At 37.3% G+C, this 13,643-nt stretch overlaps 1 protein-coding gene across 1 annotated transcript in view; it reads left to right on the top strand.

The window, feature by feature from the left end:
- The first annotated feature begins 732 nt into the window (after positions 1 to 732).
- Positions 733 to 13,643, top strand: part of LOC135089958 (glutamate receptor ionotropic, kainate 2-like) — a 31,606-nt gene continuing 18,695 nt past the window's right edge. Inside the window, exons 1-3 of the mRNA XM_063986145.1 lie at positions 733 to 773; positions 1,351 to 1,503; positions 8,977 to 9,067. Of these exons, the coding sequence (XP_063842215.1) occupies positions 733 to 773; positions 1,351 to 1,503; positions 8,977 to 9,067 (285 nt within the window). The remainder of the gene's footprint in view (positions 774 to 1,350; positions 1,504 to 8,976; positions 9,068 to 13,643) is intronic.

Below are 13,643 nucleotides of genomic sequence, written 5' to 3'. Positions count from 1 at the left end.
TTTTTACAGGAGGCTAAAGAAAAAAAAGGATACTTTAGAAAACAAAATATGGGAATAAAGGGAAAGTAATTATCATGCCTGTAACCGCAGGAATTCATGACGGGACGCCTCATTGCATAACGCCAGTTTTTTTTTTTCTTTTATCACAATGTTGCATATACAAAAAAAAAAAGAAAACGGAAAAATGCAGGAAAAAAATATAAGAAAAGAAAAAAAAATTCAGATCGTCAACTTACAATCTTCGCTGAAGTGACACGCGTTTTTTTTTATGGTTATAGTGATAGATGAACTAGATTTCTAAAATATTAACAGGAGGAACACTCTTGAGAAACCTGCAGACTATCTTTGTGGCTTTTGAAAATAGTCGTGATGAAAGGTCTAATTATTTATATATATATATATATATATATATATATATATATATATATATATATATATATATATATATATATATATATATATATATATATATATATATATATATATATATATTATCAATTGAAGAAACATTCTTGATAACCCGGTTAATCATCTCTGTGGCTTTTGAACATAATCGTAGTGAGAGATCAAAGCGTTTCAGAATACTGGGCCTAGATGTACGCTTGCCGTTTGATTCGTTCTGGTACGTACATTTCTACATTTCTTCGAGTCAATGTTCCGTTAGTCCAGGGGCAGGTTTACTTGAGGTCTATCCAGAACTCGGGATCAGAGCATGCGTGAAAAGAATGCCAGATGTACAGTTCTGTGCCTCATTTGCGCCCTGTCGTCACGGAGTGAGTATCTCCTCGCTTTCGCCATGTTTAGTATTTACAAGCGAATTCGTTCCCTATCGAGTGTGGTCCACTGGAAACCAAAAGAAGACTTTGTTGAGGCAACGAAGATGACAAAAAAATGTAAGAACAATAGCATTAGACATGAAAATAATGTATCTGAGTATTCAAACCGTCCCAAGAAACCATGAGCCGAATATATCATCTACCAAATTCATCCTCAGAGCAACGAGGAGATGATCACTCTGTGACGGCGCAAATGAAGCATCGAACCGTACATCTGGCATGCTGTTCACGCATGCGCTGATCCCAATTTTTGGATAGACCTCGAGTGAACCTGCACCGGTACTGAGGCTCGTATTCAGAAACGCTTTCCTCTGTCAACACGACAATTTTCAAAGCCACAGAGATGATTAGCCATGTCAAGAGTACTTCTCCCGTTAGTAAGGTAGAAATCTTGTTAATCTATCACTAAAACCCTAAAAATTCCCTTAAAAACCCGTGTAGCTTCAACTAAAGCCTTTTGAAAATAATGTAAGTGTGGACAGAAGTGTTTCATATAATAGTGCTCTTAGAACAGTACCGTGAGTAGTATCATCGTAACCCTGTGTCTGAATGTTTTCCCTTCACAGTTTGGACACGCCGTGCTAATTTCGGGCACGCCAGGCAATTACCAGTACAGCGGCCCCGTGGTAACCATCCTGCACATCATAGAGCGCCACCTCGGCATGTGGTGAGTGCAAATATTAATGTTCCGCTTTATTCTCTGCTGGCGGAATATTCCCCATTTTCTAACCTTTGGAAATCATGCCTAAGTTTGTTCATAAGTGCATCACAACATACGTGGCCCGAGCTGGTTGTGTCATGCGGTGCATGCTTTTCGCGTGAAGATTTTCTTTATTTGATTTTTTTTCTTTATTTTTTTTTTCATTTATCAATTTGATTTTTCTGTTAACTCAGGTAATGTTTTGTTTTCCGGGTGGCAATTTCATTTCTTTAATTAATTTTGTTTAATTTAATTAATTAATTTATTTGTTTGATTCTTTCTGTTAACTTAAAAAAATTAAAGTCCAAATTTTTTAACACTTCAAACACTTTATTTCAACTTCTCTCAGCAGCCTGTGGTAGACGTTACTGGGGGCAAGATCGAAATAATTATTTAGATGAACGGTTCCCAAACTTTTCAGGCTATAATCGAGGCCACGCACTCCCCTCATACAGCCATCACCATTTTTGTTACCGTTTACGTATGTATTACATTTTCATTACGTTTATACAGCTCACATGTTTACTATTATTAATAATCAACACAATGATATCATTCATATCAGTTGTTTGTAAATAAATCATTGTATCATATCTTACGAATATGCGCAAGAAATTATGCCAATTGTAAACAGGAGTTTTGTTAAGAAGAGACTAATAACATGCCAGAGCTTACCTGTTAGTAATTAGTGGGATGGATGAGCCTGCATTGCAGCACACAGGTCATCAAACTCCCGAACAATTGAAGAAGGTTTGATTTTCAGATTTTTCTCAGCATTCATCCTCTGGATATACTTCGTCTTCACAGCTGTAAATGCAGAAAAGCCAGCCTTACATAGATATATTGTGACAAAGGGCATCAATAATCTCAATGGTCACCAGGGTAAATCACCCGAATCTTCCATGATTTCTACCCAGAAATCCACGAGTGGCTTTTGTATGAATTGTATTTGCGATTCTCCATCAGGTGACAACTACAGTATTCTATCTGTTCCTGTTCCTTAAGTGGCAGATGTCTGATCAAGAGAGAAACTTCAATTTTTATTTTATATTATTTTTATTTATTTATTTATTTATTTATTTATTTATGTATGCATGGGGGGCACTGGCCAAGGACAACAAAACTGCAGTAAAAAAATAAAAATAAATAAATAAATAAAGGCCCTTTGAGGTGCCGGTCTCCGAACAGAGTCGAAAGCGGTGGTCAAAAATAAAATGATAAGTGTCTTGAAACTTCCCTGTTGAAAGAGTTCAAGTCATAGGAAGGTGGAAATAAAGAGGCAGGCAGGGAATTCCAGAGTTTACCAAGGAAAGGGATGAATGATTGAGAATACTGGTTAATTCTTGTATTAGAGAGGTGGGCAGAATAGGGGTGCAGCGAGGCCGCGGGAGGAGGAGAGACATGCGGTTAGCAAGATCAGAAGAATAGTTGGCATGGAAATAGCAGATAACAAGAGATGCAACATTGCGGAGATGATGAAGAGGCTGAAAACAGTCAATTAGAGGAGAGGAGTTGATAAGACGAAAAGTTTTTTGATTCCACCCTGTCTAGAAGAGTACATAGTCATTCTCCAGAGTGGACCCCCTCCCCATACATGCGTATCCAGGTGTATGATAGGTCCCTGGAAGAAAAGTATCTCCGTTGGTGCTCACTTAGTTGTTTGAAGTGTTAAAAAATAAGACTTTTCACCCACTTTTTGAAGACGATTTCACTTATTTCAGTGAAGTCATCTAGCAAAGGAAAATACTTAATGGAATCTGACTACACAGCTTGACCAAAATGTTATTTATTTATTTTTTTTTTATCATTGCTTCGACTTTGTTTTGTGTGGTAAACACCGTGATTTAAGTCATTCAGTATTGAGAAAATGTCTGCCAAGTATCAAAGTTTTTGCAGCCATTATTCATCATGCAAGTAAGAAGACAAATCGAATGGGTGATCCATAAAAAAATGAACACATCAAAGTTCAAAAAGCCTTGTCAGAACTTTGCCTCTTGACAACCATCGCACTTCTAATATGCAAAAAGCAATGTCTCATGTTCACTGCCCATTTCCTTGCACAGAACTTTGAAAATCCTTGAATTAAATGGGCGAGTTTTGATGAAATTGACAATTTTCACTAAATCATTAAGAACAGAGAGCAGCTAAGCTGGCATATTTTATGAGGTGAACTCAGGAAACTGAATGAACAATTTTCTTGATAAAAGCTACAAGTCCTTTATGTTTCTCTGTCAATGACATTGCTCCATCAATATTCACTCCTGCACATCCCTCACATTGAATCCTACAATCTTTCATGACTGACATTATGGCACCGCAACATCGCGACCATATGGCGCCGCTGCAAAACTTTAAAAACGACAGTGATTCCAAGTTAAAATATTGATATTAAAAAGAAAAGTATGATATGGTAAAAATATTTTTCTAAATTGCTAAAAAGTAAGAGTATAAAAAACAAAATGGGATGAACTAAAAAAAAAAATAAGGCCAAACGTGAGAAGGATCGTATTTCAAATAATGAATTTAAAGTGACGGGTACTGACCACACTCACCCAGAACAATGCCCGTCTTTCATGAAATTGTTGATTAAATTAAAAATATTTTCTCTACTTGAACGAGTGATAAGAGGCCGACAAAACAAAAATTCCTCATAAACTGTGCTATATATATATATATATATATATATATATATATATATATATATATATATATATATATATATATATATATATATATATATATATATATATATATATATATATATATATATATATATATATATAAGCGAACATAAACCAAAGGATTAGCCAAATTTGTAATATCTGTTGATTCATCAATTTGCAGGTAGTAAAACTCACTGTCTTTGATAAAACGTATTAGCTGGCAGAGAATATTTGATGACATACTGTCATTGTCGCGGGCCACAATATTGTTGGAAAGTGGAATCTTGACTAGCTTTTTCGCCACCTTTTCCCCCAACATGCAGTTTACCAAGTCTTCTGTCACTGGCAAGCATACTTCTTCCGCGGCCGTGTGTGGCATTCCTTTTTTGTTAAAGTGTTGCCTGCAAGGTATGGTGGTCGTAGAAAGTTCTTGTTAGATCCAGTACCTGAATGTGATGCCAATATTTTTTTTTATCTTTATGTTAATGCTTTCAGATTGCACTTGAGAAATCTACTAGCTTGTCTTTCAGGTTATGTTTATTTTGCAGATGGCAGCGCAAGTAAGAAGGTTTGAGACTTCTGTTAGCTAGAACCTCATTACAAAGAACACATTATGGACTTGGTTTTTCAGCATCACCAATCCATGTAAATCTCAAGGCGATATAGTTTTCATCATATTTTTTATTTTATTTTATTTATTTATTTTTTTTCCAGCTCTGTCTTTCTCAGTAGAAAGCTCTGTCTTCCCCTTCAATCAACCCTATGCTTCACTCTGCTGTTTCATATCATCTTGTTCCACCCTGCGTCTTTTTTTTTTTTTTCTTGTGTGTGTGTGTGCTTCTCTCTGGCCTTCTTCATCATTAATTTCAGTGGCAACCGCCCCTCTTACCAGACAATATAGTCAAGGATTACTTTTCAGGATTTTTTTTCCTGATAATTTCTCTGTTTTCAACTAGATATCCATTTCTGGTATTTGAACGAATTTGTAATCTTTACACATTCCCTCTATGAATGCAACTGACAGACAACAACACAGGGTCCCGACTCCCGAGGTTCGGGCGATCACTGATTGGGTATCGGACGCGTCAAGTCCGGTTAATGTACTGAGTACACACACACCAGACGACAGCACTGACTACATGATAGTATGCTACTACATTTTACACATGGTCATATTTCTTCATATCAATCTGATCATACAGGGTTTGTCTCATTTAAATTCGTTAGTCACGAAAAAAAAAAAAAAGAAATGATGTCACATTTTCACTCGTATCAGCCAAGATTCGAGGAGTACTGTCATAGGATTCGGTAAGTTCCTTTAAATTTCGTTCATTTGTTAATAGTTCTGTGTTCACAAAATATGAGGTTCCGAACGATAACTGCATTATGTAACAAAAATTCACTTCCGTCTTGTCCTTGGCCCCAAACCATAATTTTCCAGTTATTTCCATCTAAACAAAATATAAAAGAAGTTATTTTGATCCTAAAACTTTGCTTTTGTGGTTAGAACAACGAATTTACATTTCATTATAGTATGGGTTACTATTGGTTTTCATGTCAGGTAAAGACCTTTGCAAAATTTCTGTTGCTTATCTAATTGCCTTTGAAATGTTGCAAATAAGTTAAACAATGAAAGAAAGTATATAATGTGTTCTAAAGATTTTTAAAATTTTAATAAAATAATTCTTGAACTGACCAGATCAAGCAAAAAATTTCTCATATCTAGAAGAATTTGCTTACATTTCAGAAATCTCAAATCGTCCAGAGTGTTCTACCAGACACTTTTAGGAGTTTCTATAACATTTTTAACAACATTCTATTCAGTGTTAACATTTCCAGAATACTCTAGAACTTTCTAGAATAAAATAGAAATATGTAGAAGTATTAAGAATTTTCTAGAATCTGCAAGAATTTTCTAGAATGATTAAGAATATTCTAAAGTAGGTTGAAGAATATTCTAGAAAGATTTAGAACATTTTGGAACACATTCTAGAAAGACTGAGAATATTCTAGAATACTGTTTGACAATATAAAAGTAGGGGCTTGCAGACCACCAGTCATTTCTGCTTTGGTTGTCTGAGAAGACACATCACAAGAGGTGAAATGGCATCAAGAGGCTACAGTCATTCTCTAAATACATTCTGATACATATATGGTCAATTCATCAAGACAAGAGCAAAGAAGTTCTCTGTGACAGCATCTGGAAAAATGTGTGAAGCTTACAAAGCATATTTTGCTGTGCCAGCTGGGGACCAAGACAAGACCTGGGCACCTCATTTTGCTTGTGAGCACTGTAAAAGAACACTAAAAGGTAAAGTATCTGTTAATTTTTCAAGAGTAAAATCCTATTAAGAATTAAGAATGAAAATAAAATAAGTTTAACAGAAACTGACACTGTTGTTCTTTTACAGGATGGTATAGAGGAGAAAACAGTGCCTTGGAATTTACTATTCCTAGAATATGGTTTGAACCTACTGATCACTCGACTGACTGCTTTTTCTACATGGTGGATCCTTTCAAACGGCGATCTGGGAAATAATGCACCTGCTGTTTTCTATCCAAACATTCCATCTTCCATTGCACCAGTACCACACAGTGCTGATCTTCCAGTACCAGCTCCTCCAGAAAGAAGTCAACTATCTGAAGAAAGCAGCAGGTCAGAAGATTAACTAAACAGAGAGGAAGACTGTGACATCACAGATACAGCTGTAGTTGAGAGGATTCCTTACTACCCAAACCAGAGAGACCTCAATGACCTCATCAGATATCTTGGTTTGACAAAGCCAAATGGTGAGCTTTTGATTTCAAGGCTGAAGGAATGGAATTTACTTGATGACAGTGTGCAAGTGACCAGCCAAAGAAAACGTCACAAACATTTCTCCAGCTTCTTTGCAAAGGAGGACAGGCTATGCTGCTGCAATGATGTATCAGGCTTGTTTGATGCTATTGGAATTGCTTGCAATGCAGATAAATGGAGACTTCATTGATAGCTCTTCCAAAATCCTGAAAGCTTGATTTCCGCACAATGGAAACAAGTATCCATCTCTGACTCTTGCTCATTCTGTGCATCTTAAGGAGGAATACAGCTGTGTAAAGTTCCTACTGAAAACTGTGAACTACAAGCATGGCTGAGAAGTTATTGGAGACATCAAGATGGTGGCTTTCTTGATGGGACTGCAAGGAGGTTTTACCAAGAATCCCTGTTTTCTTTGCCTTTGGGACAGTAGAGACAGAGCAGCACATTACCAGAGAAAGCACTGGCCTCTAAGGATTGACATTACGGTGAGAAAACACAATATCAGACATGAACCATTGGTGAATCCTCACAAGGTTTTGTTTCCTCCACTACACATCAAACTGGGTCTCATGAAACAGTTTGTTGCAGGTCTTGACAAGAAGTCTATTGCCTTCAAATATCTTCAGGACTTCTTTTCTAAGCTTTCAGAGGAAAAGGTGAAAGCTGGCATCTTCGTTGGACCATAAGTAAGGAAAATTATGGAGTGCTCAGAATTTCTACAGAAGCTCACAGAAAAGGAGAAAAAAGCTTGGGAGTGTTTCATTGCTGCAGTACAGGGCTTTCTTGGCAACAACATGGCTGATAACTGTATGGAAATGGTTGAATCTTTAGTGAAAAGTTTTGGTGAGATGGGCTGCAGAATGTCCTTGAAGGTCCATATCCTAGATGCTCACCTCGACAACTTCAAGGAGAATATGGGAGCATATTCAGAAAAACGAGGGGAGCGCTTCCACCAAGATATACTGAACTTTGAACAGAGATATCAGGGATCCTTCAATGAAAAAAATCATAAGAGACTACATTTGGGGCTCATACGTGAAAATGATTTGTTGTATTCACGCAAATAAAAGAAAAAAAAATCATTTTTAATCCTAAAAATTAGTTTCAGTTTTAAAATAAATGTCCGTATCATTTGATTTTTTTTTCTGTCCAAAAATGGTGAAAATGGCGAAATTGATCTATTTTGGGGCAAAAAAAAAAAAAAAATACTAAAAGCCACAAAAACAAAGTTTGGCAGGAATAATGGGCATTTTCTATTGTTTTGCAATGAAAAGAGTCGGAAAATAACACTTGCTTGTCAAAGACAAAAGTCGTGTTTCATAGTGCTATCGGTACTGAATGAAAGTATTAACTGAGGGTTGGATGGATATGGTCAGAGCTCTGGTATTTAGATCTTGACTGGAGCCTTTCAATGGAGTTTGCACGATTCTGCTTGTAATCTAGCAAGAATCCTGCGCCAAGGCATAGGTAGCTAGTGTCAGTTACCTGGCGATCGTCACTAGGAGGTTTACCTCTGGGTCTAAACTTTTCCATTCTGTATATCATGACTGTAGAAAGCCAAAAACTTGAGTACTGGTGTAAGTGGCACTGACATCCGTAACTACTGCACACTGATTATTAACATCATTGTTGTTGTTGTTATTATTATTATTATTATTATTATTATTATTATCATTATTATTATTATTATTATTATTATTATTATTATTATTATTATTATTATTATTATTATTATTATTACTGCTACTACTACTACTGCTACTACTACAACTTTAATAATACCTCCACCCCATGTTTATTGATGTGTCAATTAGGGGCTCCATTACTTGGAGGTCATTAGCCCCACTACTACTACTACTACTACTATTACTACTACTATACACGAGTTGCCAGAAATGAAGATAATATTTGTTAGTGAACGTAAGCACCGCATGGTAAGAGGCGGGGAATGGTATGTACTGATGACGGTCGATGCTCTAGTTTCCAGTTCATGATATCGAAGCACCGCGTGTACGGCCACCAGCAGCCCAATGGTTCCTGGACGGGCCTCATTGGTTTGCTGCAACGACACGTGAGTATTGCTTCCTTCACCTTAAATATCACTTAAATACTACTTCCCTTATTTCCTCTTGCACATCTGAGCTATAGGTATTATTTACCTACACTAAAGCATGTATTCAGAAACACTTTCCCCTCTTCCCTCATCCGTTTTCAAACGTCACAGAGATGATTAGCCGGATTCTCAAAAGTGTTTTTCTTGTTAATGATGGAGAAATCTGGTTAATCTGTCACCAGAACCGTAAAAAAAAAGAAAAAAAAAAAACTTTAAAACCAATGTAATTTCAAGTAGAACTTATTGAAGGTAGTCAAGGTGAGGCCAGAAGTGTTTCAGATTATGGTACTAAATCATAATACATTGGCAATCGAGCTTCATCAAACTACTGGCAAAGTAGTGCTTTACGTTGTTATATTCTTGCTATTCAAACAAGGCAAGCAAATTCCTCACGTCAAGATAGATCTAGCCGCTCTAGCGTTTGACTAGACTCAAATTCACCGGAAGATGTCCGGCTGCCTAAGGTTCCCCCCCCCCCCAGTCTCACAAAATATAAATCCAGATTATGTGATTTGGTCTGCACGAATGAATGTAGGGAAGGTAGAATAAATTACATACTATTTACAATTTTTCTTCACTCCCCGTAATAATACTATCGATGCAAAGAACATAATTTAACAAGTTTCGCTCATGCCTGTTATTAATTTATACACTATTCTATAAAGACAGGGAAAACAGGAGAGGAGGAAGCGTCGCGCTGAACATTAGGGACACGTTACAATGTTGTATTAATTGTAAAACTAAAACAGATAGCAAAACAGAGTCGATATGGGTAGATATTAAAGAAGGATCACAGTCAGTAGTACTGGGAGTAGTGTACAGGCCACTGAAGAGTACAAAGGAAATTAACACCTCACTATGGCAGGAAATAAATAGAGTAGGCAGGTACAGTCAGGTATGTGTAGTAGGCGATTTTAATTTTAGGAATATTGACAGGAGCCTGATGGTGGGTAACAGTGAAGCAGAGGAATTTCTTAAGGTACTTTAGGAAAACTTTTTAAAACAGGTAATCTTGTGCCTCGTTGCACAAGACTTTCTTCTTTCTGTCACCCCTATTCTGTTCACCTGTCTAATGCAAGGGTTAACCAGTATTCTCAGTCATTCATCCCTTTCTCTGGTAAACTCTGGAACTTCCCGCCTGCTTCTGTATTCCCACCTTACTATGACTTGAACTCCTTTAAGAGGGAAGCTTCAAGATACTTATCCTTCAGTTTTTAACTACCGCTTCGAACTCTATTCGGGGACCGGCATCTCAATGGGCATTTTTTTTTTTGTTAGATTTTTGTTGCCCTTGGCCGGTGTCCCTCCTACATAAAAAAAAAAAAAAAAACTTAGACCCCACAAGAGGGAATAATATTCTAGATTTAATTCTTACTAACAGGGAGGAAGCAGTCACGCAGGTAGAGGTTGGAGGACAGCTAGGTAACAGTGACCATTGGGAAATTAGGTACAATTTAAAATGGGAGGAAACTTTTAGAAGCAACAACACCAGTAAAACACCTGACTTTAGGAGAGCAGAATTTGAGGGATTAAAAAGGTACCTCCAAGGAGTTGACCTCCAAGGAGTACCTCCAAGGAGTTGAGTTGGCAACGGATGCTGGCAGAGGTAAGGTCCAGGACGGAGTTGAGAGAGATAAGGCAGGGTGAGGGAAGTGGGGTGAGGTGTGAGGGTGAAGGGGAAGGGGAAGAGGAGGGAGAAATGACCGGAAGAGTTGGAGGAGTGAGAGAGGGTGAGATATGTGTGAGTATGTTGGAGGGTCAGGTCATGATGAGATGGGCGAGGTGAGGTCGAGGCGAGTAGAAGATGGAGTGGAGAGGATGGATGGGGCCGAGATGAGATTAGGGGAAGTAAATGTAGATGAGTTGTATAAATATTTCGTTCATAAATTACATACAGGACAGTTAGCAAACACCCCATATAGAGCAATAAGATCACAGAGGAGTGACCCTAACTGGATGACTGTTAGGTTAAAACACTACATAGGGCAGAAGAGAAGTATATATCAGAGATTAAATGCAGGGGAAGAGGTTTTCAGGCCACTATATAATGAATTAGAACAGTCAGAAGGTTAACGAGGGAAGTTAAAAACAATAATGAATGAAAGGTAGACGGCCAGGCGAAGACGGAACCCAAGGGATTTTATCTGGTATATAGGACGAAGAATAGAGAAACGATAGTTCCATTAAAGGCAGCAGATGGGGAGCTAGTTAGTTCTAGGCAGGAAACTAGTAAAATTCTGAATGAGCGTTTTTTAACTGTCTTCACCGAGGAAAACATGCAGGAAATGCCGAATAGTGAGCAGATGTTTAGAGCAGAAGAGAATGAGAAGCTGATAGATATTACCATAATTAAGGAGATAATGGAACAGGAGATAGATTGGCTAAAAAAGTTCAGGACACCAGGACCAGATGAAATATTTCCCAGATTACTTAAGGAATGCAAAGAGGTTATTAGTGATTCGTTAGTTTCTGTCTTTTGAAAATTACTTTAGTCAGGCAACGTACCAGTAATGTGGAGGCAGGCGAATGTAGTACCCATCTTTAAGAAAGGAGGTGAAACTTTAACGTCTAATTATAGACCTGTCAGCTTAACTTCTGTTGTAGGTAAAATAATGGAGTCAGTAATACCGAAGAACATTTGGGAGCATTTAGACAATCATAAATTGATAAATCATTCACAGCGTGGCTTCACGTCTTGCCTGATGAACTTGTAAAGTTTCTACAGTAAAGTTTACGAGGAAGCAGATAATGGTGATAGTTATAACATCCTATATCTGGACTTTAGTAAAGCGTTTGACAAGGTACCTCATCAGAGGCTCCTGAGAAAGGTTAGGGCGCACGGGATAGATGGGAAGGTGTTACACAGGATAAAGAGAGTTGTATTAAACGGCTCTAAATCCGAGTGGGGTCAAGTAATTAGTGGGGTGCCACAGGTATCAGTATTAGGATCATTGTTGCTTTTGATATATACTCGTATATATATATATATATATATATATATATATATATATATATATATATATATATATATATATATATATATATATATATATATATATATATATATATATCAGTGACTTGGATAATGAAATTAGTAGTGATGTCATTCAATTTGCGGATGACACGAAGATAGGTAGCTTAATTAGGTTAGAATCGGTTGCCATCGCCTTCCAGGAAGATTTGGATAGGATGAACGAATGGACAGACAGATGGCAAATGCAGTTTAATATCAACAAATGCAAAGTACTTAGCGTAGGTAGAGGAAACCCACACATCAGATACACAATAAACAACGAAGCTCTGGTAGGTTCAGGGTACAAAAAAGATTTACGAGTTATAGTTAGTTCTGAACTTCGTCCAAGAAAGCAATGCATAGAGGCCAGAAACAGGGCAAATAGAGTATTATGATTCATTTTTAGGAGTGTTAAAAGTAGAAGTAATATTAAAGTTATATTTGGCTCTGGTCAAACCTCATCACCCTACGTAATGCATGAAGGATGTAGGCCTATTAGAATCAGTACAAAGGAGAGTGACTAAGAGGATACAGGAGATGAAGAGTATTCCTTACAATGCGAGATTGAAGCTGTTAAATCTACATTCTTTAGAGAGACATAGGTTAAGAGGGGACCTGATAGAAATCTTTAAGTGGTACAAGGGTTATAACAAGGGAAACGTAAGGAAAATTCTTAGGATCAGTAACCAGGATAGAACAAGAAATAACGGGTTCAGGCTTGAAAAAATTTAGGTTTAAAAAAGAGACAAGAAGGAACTGGTTCTCAAATATAGTGGTAGATGAATGGAGCGGACTCAGTAATCAAGTGGTTAGTGCTGAGTCATTAGGGAGCTTTAAGAGAAGATTAGACAGATTTATGGATGGGATGATAGGTGGAAATAGGTAGGTATATTTCACGTAGGAATTGCCACGTGTAGACCTGATGGCTTCTTGTAGCTTCCTTATTTCTTATGTTCTTATGTTAATATGTTATGTTCTTATGTTCTTATGATTACCCGATATGGGTCAATGAGCTTAGAGTTGTGATCATGAACTCTAGTTCATGATCACCTAATTCGATCCACCTAATTCGATGGAAGAATCTGTTGCTCTACATTGTTAATTTCTTCAACATCTCACTCTGTAGCGCTGTGACGCGACAATGAATGATCTTATTGGTGTACTGAAAATCGCGCAGACGACATTTTATGTAGTCATCCATGATATAGACTGGATGCGGAGCACTAAGAAATTCGTATGGGAGAAGCTTGTCTTTGCTAAAGAGTACGAAATGGGGAGACTCATTGATAGCACAATGAATCGGTGAGTTGAGAGAGCAGGTTAGGTGAGGAAGCCATTCGTCCCATGAGTCTTTGCTTCTGTTATGTAACGCAGAACGTCAAGGATACGTTTATTACAACGCTTCACTTTACCGTTTGAACTAGGCGAGTGAGAGACGGTGTTACATTTCTTGATGTTAAATTTTTTTGAAAACTCCTGTAAGACAGAGTTATTGAATTCAGCGCCATTGTCAGATAAGAG

Source organism: Scylla paramamosain, chromosome 34 (assembly GCF_035594125.1).
Source record: "Scylla paramamosain isolate STU-SP2022 chromosome 34, ASM3559412v1, whole genome shotgun sequence".
NCBI lineage: Eukaryota > Metazoa > Arthropoda > Malacostraca > Decapoda > Portunidae > Scylla > Scylla paramamosain.
The sequence above is the reverse complement of the archived record's forward strand: the minus strand, read 5'-3'. Positions and strand labels throughout refer to the sequence as shown.